At 45.2% G+C, this 12107-nt stretch overlaps 1 protein-coding gene across 1 annotated transcript; it reads right to left on the bottom strand.

Annotated features, from left to right (window-relative positions):
- Window positions 1-5999: 5999 nt before the first annotated feature.
- On the bottom strand, window positions 6000-8054 carry kcna4 (potassium voltage-gated channel, shaker-related subfamily, member 4). The gene has a single exon (XM_076078674.1). It carries the CDS (start codon window positions 8052-8054, stop codon window positions 6000-6002), a length of 2055 nt encoding a protein of 684 aa, XP_075934789.1.
- Window positions 8055-12107: the final 4053 nt, after the last annotated feature.

Below are 12107 nucleotides of genomic sequence, written 5' to 3'. Positions count from 1 at the left end.
TCTGGTTCCCCCTCAGGTAAACACCATCAGTTTGCACTGTTAGCGCTTTCAGCACCGTTAGCAATACAATCTCGTATTATGCACCTTTAAAGAAAGTCATCTAAAAAGAAAAAAAAGAGGCAGAGAACAGTGAAGTAAAATTCTAAAAAAGTCCATTTAGCAATTATCAGCTAAAGTAATGCAACAATATCTAATAAAACACCAATGCAGAATTGTATAGATTAGTGATATTTGTGATATTTACTGTACAATATAAATACAATGAGCTCGGATTGACAACGTTCACAAAGGTTATATTGTTCAGTTATTTGCTGAATCGGCTTTAATGTTGGTTATTTTGGGGGCTGTAGTTTGTGGCGCTTTTTCATGTGTTTTAATGAAAGGTTATAATATTTACTGCGGTCTACCTCCATTGATATAAACTTGATAAACTCTCTGAGTAACACAACACATGTCAACAGATCCACATTCAATTCCAGCCTTCAAAATTAAGTTTTTTAATTCAGCCTTTATTTAACCTGGTTTGTCCCAGGACAACCTAGACCTGTCCAAGAAAAGCAGCAGCATCGACTCATCATAACATAAACAGAAGGTAGGATTCATTGCCGAGCTGTTGAAGAGGTTAATGTCACAGCCATAATCGTATACTTTAAGCTTGCCATATGTGTAGTAGAGTAGTATCTCAGGTCAGATTAATTGGAGACTTTAAATTCCCTTCAGGGGTGAAAGTGAGCGTAAATGTGTTTGTCTGTCTTTATTTTGGCTCTATAAAGAACTGGCAACCCCGTCCAGGGAGCTTGCTGCCTCTCACCCGGTCCGTGCTGGGATGGGTTCCAGCCGCCGGTGACCCTGAACAGGTTCCAGCAGTTGCAGAAGATGGATGGTTGTCTTGGCTGCAGGTGGGGAGTCGTTTTCTGATCGGCTAAATGAGCCTTTTGTCAGCAGGGTGAGCTGTGACTTTGACCTCTGGTTGTCAGCACAAATTTGGCTTCTGTTATGCAGAGCAGGTTGTTTCAATCTAGAGGAGTCGACTGTCTTTTAAAATGTGGACTGTGGGATGTGCTTAATGCAGTAAAACATTTAGATGCCAGTGTGATAACCACAGTGGAGGACCTGAACACTGGCCTGTTGCATTTAATCAACACTGTTGGAAAAGATTTGGTTAACTCTGAGACATTTTAGCTCTGGAGCTGTTCTGCCTTTCAGTCGTTGAGCCCTTTTGCCAGTTTATGATCATTATAGCTATGTGAAAGGTGGCCTGCCATACAGACACGTGCACTTCTGTTATATTTTGTTAATAAAGGGAATACTTTCCTCTTTGGTTCCTGATATTATCATGTATCATGAGCTACCCCAGAGGATTCCAAAACTTCTATACAACCAGAGGAGTCGCCCCCTGATGGACAGTAGAGAGAATGCAGGTTTAACACACTTCAGCGTTGCCTTCACTTTTTACACCCAGAATATGCCGCCTTCTTTGTACTGATCAAATTCTACATTCTTCAGAAACCACTGACAGATAAATATTCTCTGATGTGTGTGAATTACATACAAATTAAAGGCTCTTCATAGAAGTTTGGTCGAGTCCAGGAGAGTAAACATCAACAGTATGTTCGGGACTATAGGCCGGGTTAGAGCATTTCCCCCACAATCCCGTAAACCAGGGGTCTCAAACTCATTTTCACTCCGGGCCACATCAGCATCATGGTCGCCCACACAGGGCCGGTTGTAAATGTAACTACTCCTAACATATTGTTAAATAACTGTCTCTGCATTTGATTATTGTTTATTCAAGTGTAAAAATATTGTACATGCAGTTATATAAATGCAAATATATATTTAAGCACATTTCTGTTATTATAACTTAAATCCTTTTAATGTAGGGTTAAGAAACCACATTACTCTATCAAAGATCAAACTATTAAAGAAAATATCAAAGACAAATATCAAACAAGTTATTATAATAACTTTGTTCAAAGCTTAAAATCCTTTCAAGGGTGCGTTTGCACAATCCCACATGAAGTATTTCATGTGTTTTAAAGCCAGTTTAAAGTAGTCTTCAATGTACTCACAATACATTTCCATGTCAAATGTACAGTAACCAGCCAAAGAGCTGCTTCTATGACTGTGTGTTTAAGTATCTCATAATTTTGATTTTCTATTTCATAATTTTGACTTTCAATCTCATCATTTTGATTTTCTATCAGAATTATGACTTTCTATCATAGTTGACTTTCTATCTCATAACTTCGACTTTCTATCTCATAATTTCGACTATGGGGATATTTTTATTATCAAGTCTAACTTAAAAAAAAAAAAGATTCATAAAATGACGTGGCGGGCCGGATTCGGCCCGCGGGCCGGGAGTTTGAGACCCCTGCCGTAAACCAACCAGTATTTCTCAGCTGGAATAAAACCGTCCACCAGGTTTGCTGTATGTCAGTTAGTTTGCGTTATTCACTGAAATATTAAAGATATCCTGAATGCCTCTCATGGGAATACTCTACACTGCTATTTTGACCAGGATCAGACGTCCTGGTTAAATAAAAAAAATAATAACATACATTTTGACAGTGGCCCAGCCATAGGACCCTTACATTTTAGGGATGCATATTACCAAACAGATGTGTAATTATTTAAAGTATGACAAAGTAATTGGCTCACAGAAAACCTGAGGCCTTCGGGGCAAGTTGTCCACTTTGCCCGGCTGGTAATCCAGCTTTGGATCTGTGTTGTACAAATGTGCCTCTGACCTTTAGAGTTCTTTAAGAAAACCCGAATCACTGTGGTTCACTGTTGTTTCCTTTGTGTATCGTATGGAGCATTGTCAACAACATGGAAACATGGTACAAAGTATCACCCTGGAGAGGCAACAACCGGCAAATGTTTGGCGTTTAGTGACTCAAACTTCTGATTGCTGAGCAAAACAACTTTATGTCGAAGACCTCGACTCACTTGCTATGACATAACCGTGTCTGACATTATGTACCGCACACTCCTCTGACAGGCACGGAATACCTTTTGAGAAATAACCATAAATAAACTCCCCCATTCGTCACACGGCCCCGGCCATATGGTCTAAATCTGCACTACAAAAGGCTCGACAACACACGTGACGACGGGACGCTATACGAAAATAGTCAAAACCGTTCAGCTCCGTCCGGGACGACGCAGGCTGTTTTCACAGTCGGCTAAGAATATGCCTGACCCACACACTCGAGAATTAAAAAAAAAAGAAAAATTGTTTTGGATTGCGCCTCTTGCCATAAGCCACATTATGTAAGTGCTAAGTGTGAGGTATCAAGAGGAGTTGGCGCCTTGCCACGATGGTGCGTTTGTTTGTGGGGGCAGGTGTTGAAAATATCTTGTGTGAATAGTTCCTCTGAGAGTGTCAACACACAGTGCAATAACTTACATGCTGATGCGGTGATAACGTGCTGAGAAGCATGATGGAGGGAGTGTTTGGTTCTACTGTACGAACCTCTACTCGCTGTGACAAACGTTGGCATATTTCCAAGTACAACGTAAAGTATCTTTTGCTGCATTTCATCTATACACTGCAAAGTAACATTTGGGCTTTTTTAACTTTTTTTCAGAGTTCTTATGACGCCATCAGAGAGTTTTCGTGGGTTATAAATAAATGCTGACAAATTTACAATTAATATATATTTTCTTTGGTTCTTGTATTAGTTTCATATTCTGCATCTTTCGTGATCCCTTCTGGAAATAAGGTGGGTCAAAATGTGCACTACTTTAAGACGTACTTTTAGAACTATTAAGACATAAAATGCTCTGCTGTTGACTAATAATTTGTGTCTAATATCATTTTGCCACATTAAAGTTCAGTTATCTTAAAGGGACGTCTGCTCCTTCCTCATTAAAAATCAGTCGTCACTGAACATGCAAATGTTTTACATTCGGACACAAGATGCCCCTTTCTTCCATTTAAAACTCCACTCTCGGTGTTTGGTGCACTGGAGGCCTCATGTTTCCACGTCACACACTGGACCGCGATTGGCTTAAACCCACCTGTGACGTCACAAATCCTGCTCGCATACCACGCGTCTTAAACTTGAGATTTGAGGCGAGCGCAGAGAAACTTTCCTCGTCAAAGGCACGCGTCACTCTTCAAGGTCGAAGCGGAAACATCCAATCAACGCGTTTGAATCGTTAGTACATATATTATTAATAATGTTTTTGCTTGGCCATTTAATGTCAGGAGAGTGACACGTTTTCACGTTTGAAATCGTAAAAGTCGTGGCGATAAATGTGGTGTATTCGGGCTTCATGTGTCACAATGTTCAGCTTATACACACACCTTACTTATTAATAAGACGACTGGACAGCAGAGACAAAACAAGACTACAATCAATCATCTTCTGATCTGAGTGCAGTCAAGACTGTCCATCAAGGCAGGAAGTGTGAACTTTGTAGCACTTCGTGATCTTTCAAAACCTTTGACATCTGTCCTTACAGCAGGTTGACCTGACGTCTCCTTATAATAACAACTATGAATATGAATGAGGATGTGTCAGTAATATTATTGGACGTGTTAGACCTGAGTGTAGCAGAAACATTGACTCATCGTCGTCCATCTGCAGTACTTTACTGCACGCGTACCCATGTTTCGGACCACGGGGGTCGACCAAGTGTTGCACATAGAAGAGATGCTATTAAATGTGCTGCAAAGATGCAGCAGGAGAGGAGTGGATGTTTCCCCACATATTCAGAAAGCATTACCGTCTCTCTCTCCCCAGTTGTTCTCATCCTCACTGTCACACACACACACGGACTGCAGGCTACATACCTTTGGAAGACGTCCACATCCCGGAGGTCCTCTGAGCTCGGAGATGATCACGTAGTCCTCTTGAGTGGAAAAAAAAGAATACTTTGTGCTCCAAGCGGACAGGAGAGGAAGTTGCTCGCAAACCCCCCCCCACCCAACCCCATCCGATGAGTTTCCACAACAGAATCGTTTTTTTGCTATAGCTTTCCATCTGCGTCCGTGTAAAGGGATATTGTCATTTTTGAGGTGGTTTAAATTAAGCTGGGGGGGAACTCAAGGCTCCAAGCCTGTCCGTAGAAAAACCTGGCGGGGCAAAGTCATTTATCCAGCCATTTATTTATATGTTTTTAACTCTGTTTCCTGTGCTTAGCTCTCATAGTGGGTCAACGACACAAGGCTTTTTCTTTGTGTTTGGGGAAAAAAAGAAACATATTTGTGTCATAGAAATAACTGTAGTGCTGGTTTATTTGATGACTGCTATGTCTTTGTCAATGAGCTTTTTAAGTGTTGGATCACTCGCAAAAGTTTGTTATCTGTCTCGGGCTTTTTTCCTTTATTGGAGTCCAATTTTTATTGGCAGCGCATAAGAGAGGTTATTAATATCCTTAGTTTGCTCTCTCTTCGAGGAAGTTACTCCAGCATTCTTCAGCTAAGTGGTCAGAGGAGGACTAAAGTATTGCCATTTGCATGACCTACAGTTTCTGTCTCTGAAATAAAAACCAGCCGAACCCAGCGCGAAATTCTACATTAGTGCAAACATTTATTTATTTTATTTTAACTTTATTGCATAACAGCAAAAAAAACAAAAAAACAACACGATCATCCCTACCCTATCTGCTATTGACAGATGGAACTCATAAAGTGCGAATGCATAGCCTGTCTTGTCTGGACTTTGAGTTTTTGTGTCAGATTCGGAAGGTTTAGCCGACTAATCAATCATCAAATATTGATCATAATTGTTCCTAAAGCTTGTGCAGAGCTTTTTTGGGGAGAAACTAGTCTGAGATGGAGAGAATGAAACCTGCCAATTGGTGACCTGTGAGTGTGTGTGCGTTTGTGCGTGTGTGTGTGTGGGTCTGAGGCGCGTGCGTAAAACTTGTGTTTGGACCACCTGCTGTTGGGCATACGGTATCTTTATAGGGCGTTTTCTTTTTTTAAGAAAAAAAAGAGGGGGGGGGGGGGGGGGGGGGGGGGGTAAAGACTCTACTTGTAATCACACGTCAGTCTGAATGGACTTTGAGTTCGTACTGTTTCTCCTGCCTATGTCTGTGCCGTTTCCTTTACTGGGGCTCTTGTCCAGCCCGCAAAGCGACTCCGTCACCCCCTCCTCCATCTCCATGTACTCCGCCTTGTCGCCCAGCGAGGAGCCCGTAGGCGAGCCTTTAAACTTCCGTAAAAAGTCCGGGAAATACGGGCAGCCCGGCGGCAAGCTCTCCACCACCGCCGGCGCCTGGTCGTCGTTGTCGGTCTCCCTGTGGTAAAAGTAGTTGAAGTTGGACACGATGACCGGCACCGGGAGCGCGATGGTCAGCACGCCCGCGATCGCGCAGAGCGAGCCCACGATCTTCCCGCCGACGGTGATGGGCTTCATGTCGCCGTAGCCCACCGTGGTCATGGTCACCACGGCCCACCAGAAGGCGTCGGGGATGCTCGTGAACTGCGAGGTGGGCTCGTCCGCCTCGGCGAAATACACCGCGCTGGAGAACAGGATGACGCCGATAACGAGGAAGAAGATGAGGAGGGCCAGCTCCCGCATGCTGGCGCGCAGGGTGTGACCCAGGATCTGCAGCCCCTTGGAGTGCCGGGACAGCTTGAAGATGCGGAACACCCGCACGAGGCGGATTATTCTCAGGATGGCGAAGCTCATCGCCTGCTGCCCGTTGTCTTGGTGCTGCGCCAGGTCCGTGCCGAGAGTTATGAAATAAGGCAAAATGGATACAACGTCTATTGAGTTCATAATGTTTTTAAAGAAAGCCGTCTTGCTGGGACACGCGAAGAAGCGGACTACAAACTCAAAGGAGAACCAGATGATGCAGACCGTCTCCACGAGGAAAAACGGGTCGTTGAAAGGAGTGAACCCGTGGTCCGGCTGCGTGGAGTTGACTCGTGTCTGTAGGTACTCCTTCTCGTCCCTGAACTCCGGCAGCGTCTCCATGCAGAAGATGACAATAGAAATCACTATGACCAGCACGGACACCACCGCTATCCCCCTGGCGGGGGTCGAGCTCTCCGGGTACTCGAAGAGCAGCCAGATCTGGCGCTTGAACTCGTCCTCCGGCAGAGGCTTCTCCTCCTCTTTCATGAAGCCCTCGTCCTCCCGAAACTTCAGGATCGCCTCGTCCCCGAGTTCGTAAAACTTCACCTCTTCGGAGAAGATGTCGAACGGCACGTTCGCGGGTCTTTTCAACCGCCCGCCCGACTGGTAATAGTAGAGAATGGCGTCGAAACTCGGCCGGTTCCGGTCGAAGAAGTACTCGTTCCTCAGCGGGTCGAAGTACCTGATTCGCTTGTCGGGGTCCCCCAGGAGAGTGTCCGGGAACTGCGCGAGAGTCTTGAACTGAGTTTCAAACTTCAGACCCGACACGTTGATGACGACTCTCTCGCAGCAGCCGCACTCGCTGTAAACATTCTCGTATCCGGAATGCGGTCGCCGGTCGGTGAGCGAGGCGGTCTCCTCCTCATCATCCATGTTACACAGAAAACTCGACCTCTTGCTTCCCCGGTACTCCTCCTCCTCCCCCTCCTCCTCCTCTGCCTCCTCCTCTTCCTCGGCTCCCTCGGCCTCCTCCTCTATCATCATGTCCTCCTCGGATCCGAGCAGTGCCAGCTCCGAGTGGCGCAGGTCCCCGCCGAGAGTCGTCCGGCTGCGTCGCCAGCGTCCGACGCCGCGCTGCTTTTTCCGCTCTCTGAGAACTCTGTGCTGCTGCTCGGGCTCCTGCTGGTGCTGTGAGGAGGAGGAGGAGGTGGAGGAGGAGGGGCGCGAGGCGGTACCGCTGCTGCTGATGTTGGCGTTCGCGGAGGAGGAGGCGACGCGAGACTGATGCTGGCGGTTGTTGAGGAGATGAGCGCTCGAGGAGGAGGTGGAGGTGGAACCCGCGCCGCCGCCGCCTTCTTCTGCACCGGACCCACCTTCGGCAGCGGCCGCTGCAGCCGCCGCCGCCGCCGCTCGCGACTGGGCAGCCTGGCGCTCCCGTGCGCGAGCGTGGGCATATCCGTAAGGCAGTTGACTATTGCACCCGTTGTCCGCACCTACCATGGCAAACTCCATTTTTCTTTTTTTACACAGTCAATGAGCGGGTTCGGTCCGCGAGCGCTACAGGAACCGCCTCGGGGCGACGTGGATGCAGGTCAGCCGATAAAAGTTGCAGCTCGGCGCGCGCAGAGAGAGAAAATGAGGCATGAACCGGTTCGACCAATCAGTTGTGAATATGAGAACGTCAGAACAACAAACACACCTCAATTAGGTCCATGCTGAGAGCAGTCCACGAGGCGACTCATGCGTGACAGGAGACATCGATCAGCCTGTCTTCCCGTGTCGGCACACAGGCCCCTGATATTTCATGACAGCATTACCATAAACAAAACACAAAAAAACGTGAGGGCCGGTGGCATGTAGCCTGTTACGCAGGCGCTCTGTGTCAAACTCGCAGCGCCCCTTCTATTTGTTGAGCATTATAAATCACCGAGTCAACAAGCTACAACCGAAACAGTCTGTGCTCGCGTCCTCCGGTGCCCATCAGGTGGTTAATTTCTCCACGGCCGCGGCTGGGGCCCGAATGCGTCTTTTGATCCTCCCGTGGTCACTCCTGGTTGCCATTTTATGTGATGAGATTCAAGAAAATGAAAAAAACAAAAAACAACAACAACAACTGGATCCTTGCTGTTATATTGTGGAGCTCCGGTGAATGTGAAAGACTTTTATTCCGCTGACGCTCTCTGCGAGAGAAAGACAAGAAAAACAGCAGTTGGTTTCGGCCACAAAGAGAAAAATATTCATATTGATGCCCGTTGTTTTGGGCGACTGTAAAGAAAAGGCATCTTTTGCAACATAAGGGCGGTACAACATCATTTGCATATTATTATTATTATAATTATTATTAGTATTGAGTGGACGTGGGGGTAAAGGCTCGGATAACGCGTGGCAGACATTTATGTTTAGAACAGACATTACGCATGAAACTCCCTGCCCTTTAAATATAGCCTCCCTTCATTCTGACATTCATACTTACATGTGAAAAGGAGCCAAACGACATCACCTCAGCCCCCCTACAAACAAATCTGCTCCAGGAGGAGGAGGAGGGGAGCTAGGCTAGGTGAGGATGCAGTTCTTCGCTCCTGCCCAAATTCCCGTCTTGATTTGGGGGGGGGGGGGGTAATATCACAAATCCCTCGTCGTATCCAACCAGCGGCCACATCATCCACTATATCCATCCGTGCTCTGACGCACTCCCGTGGAGGACACTTTTCTTTTTTTTTGTCTTTTTTGGGGGGCTGCGGTCTCGACGTCTTGCCTCAATTCAACAGGATCTATCGCCACTTCAGCCCCCGTTTCTGCTGCAGCGCTCCTGGTCCGCTGGCAGCAATTATCATTGAAGAAGACAGACCCCAAAAAAAGAAAAGGAGGGAAACAGAAGCAGGTGTGCGAGCGGCGGCGTTAGGGCATCAATGACAGCTCCTGCGCGGTCACGGCGAAGAGACGCGACGGCGGTAAAAGTTTAGCCTCGCGCGGGCGAGGGACAACGGCCCCGCGGCTGAGTCTGAGCATCGCACATCTGTCTGTCTGCCGCTGTAGCCCTACCTATACTCCGGTATCCCTCTCTATTGTGTGTGTGCGCGCGCGTGTGTGTGTCTGTGTGTGTGATGGTGGTGATGATGATGGAGAGCATCGGTGAGAAAGTCGTTCGTGTACCGCAGCGCACGCAGGCGGTGCTCGGTCCTCCCCCAGTGGACGCAGCCGGTCACTGCGCGCACCGTGACTGCAGTCTCACACCCGAGCCTGCTCTGCCGTTTATCACCACTGCTGGGTGGCAACTGGTGTGTCCCCCCCACACAGACACACACACACACACACACACATACACACACAAAGTAATCTATTACTCTCCATTCATTCCTCAAGTAACGTCGATACCTGCAGATTGTAAAACGGTGCTACTTGCAGGTCGAGTTAAATCCATCCTCCTGAGACAATTGAAGTCTTTGTTTTGCCTTTATTATTCTAGAAGAAGACAATATATACTGAACACCTTTTTCTATATTTTGTCTTCATCAAGTATAACCCACACGACCAGACATCCATAAAAAGATGTGACCCTAATCTGCACAAGTGTGTGTCCAAAAATAGTTTACATTCCAAAATGTGCATATTTAAAGCATTCGAAAGGCGATTTCTTTTTGGCTCCAGTCCTATCAATTCATATTTCTTTGACACCCCCTGAAATAAGATGTTTCGTTGTGTTTTGAAAACATTCAAACATCTTATCACATCTGCAATTTGGCCTGTGAGTAAACAGGACAACTAAACATAATGAATGTGTTTCTTTCACTCCTTTGATATTTGAATAAGTAGACAGAGCACTTAAATGTGAATGACAACCATTTTAGAAGTGAATTCATTCATGCGTTCGTTATCTTCTTACTGCGCCCCAGAAGGGTTTAGTCGATAGAAATCATAAAGAAAAACTGCTGCTCAGACAAGTAATGAGCTGTTACATTACAACGCAATACAACTTTAGTGTCTGCCGTAGTGGAGGTTTGCTTTGGACAAATCCTCAGCAGTGTAAAACATTATAAAACATGATCCAAGACATGAGACAGACAAACAAGTGTTACTGATACGCAAACTACATCTCCAGAAGATTCTGCTTAAAAATGCCCAAAACAAACAGAATGCACGTTAGCCTTTCAAACGAGCTTCAATGTCATAAGTAGAATACAATCATCAGAACAATACAGCATTCAGGCTCCCCCATGTGGCTTAAAAGTGTACTGCAGACTAAAATGACATAAAAGACAATGGAGTATATTCTGCAAATATATCCGGGCATGCTGATAATGGCATCATCAGGTCCCTGTAAAAACCTCATCAGCAGAGACAACAACGTGTTTGTGTCACCTGAAAAAACGTTAGATGCTTTCAGACGGTCTAATTTGAACCATATAATGTCCGTACACAAATGATGTACTGTATAATGTCTGGTCTTCTTCTCACCTCAAACTATGTTGTAATAGAAACAGAACACTTTGCTCTCTTGAGTTCTTTATCTTTCACTTGAACTAATTGGACCTTTTGAGAGTGTGAAGACTGTAACACAACAAGCAGTCGAAAAATGACCGTGCTTATTAATTAGTGAAACAATGCACCACTATTGAAAAAGCAATTACCTGTGCATTACTTTCTGTGAGTAAGGAGTATTGAAAACCACAGACAAGTCACAGTGTTGAATATCATGGGGATTTGTCATTAATGTGGTCACTTGTTTATACAGTAGGTTGGTGGAAATAAAGGAAGGTTGTTTTACTCACACAATAAGCAATATGATGATTAGTGACCAAACAATTACAGACTTTTACCATAACAACAAGTAAAGCAGAGATGTATAACAGAATTGTCAGTAAAAAATGAGAAATAATACGTTATATTATTGAGTAATATTACATTTGCTTCATAATTTTTTTAGCTTGGAAAGTGGCCGCCGTATTCGTAAAGCTTCTTCGTAAAAAGAGTTGCTCCTTGTGAAGAAATGATGTGAACATTTCTTAGAATTATGAAGTTTATCAGAATTTCCCCGAAGTTTTAAGAGTTTCTTTAAGCAGAGGAGAAAATGGTGGAAAGACAAAAAGGTAAGAAAAATGTTTATGAAACGCTATAGATTAGATCGTGCCAAAAACTAAATTGATTACTAAGATATTTGGCAACTGGGAAAAAAACGCAAAAGTGTCCACTGGTTTATAGATTTCAATGTCGACCAAAGCTAAACCATTTATCCCACTAATATAAAATAAACTAAGTATCACAATTACCAGCATGGTTAATATAACACAGCTAGACCCAGCGCCGCCGCTGCTCATCAGCTCATTTTCTGTAACCAGCGTTGCAATAAAGCATGGTGGAGTTAGCTAGCTACCTAGCTCGTTTTAGTCGTTACTGTAAAACCTCACCTCTGTGAGTCTTGCTGTAAGTCGGTTTAGTTTAGGAAGTTCGCCTGCTACAACGGTCGCAAAAGGACACATGAAAATGGCCGCCACTCTGACCGTCCTGCTACGTTGATTTGAATGTGAATCTCTCTTCTACTTCTGCTCTATTTCTATGTTCTGTCGC

The sequence above is a fragment of the Anarhichas minor genome, unplaced genomic scaffold (genome assembly GCF_050575085.1).
Source record: "Anarhichas minor isolate MPS153535 unplaced genomic scaffold, ASM5057508v1 ptg000067l, whole genome shotgun sequence".
NCBI lineage: Eukaryota > Metazoa > Chordata > Actinopteri > Perciformes > Anarhichadidae > Anarhichas > Anarhichas minor.
The sequence above is the reverse complement of the archived record's forward strand: the minus strand, read 5'-3'. Positions and strand labels throughout refer to the sequence as shown.

Coding starts and splice junctions, on each gene's coding strand:
- kcna4 (XM_076078674.1), bottom strand. CDS start 8,054: ATGGAGTTTGCCATGGTAGGTGCGGACAACGGGTGCAATAGTCAACTG.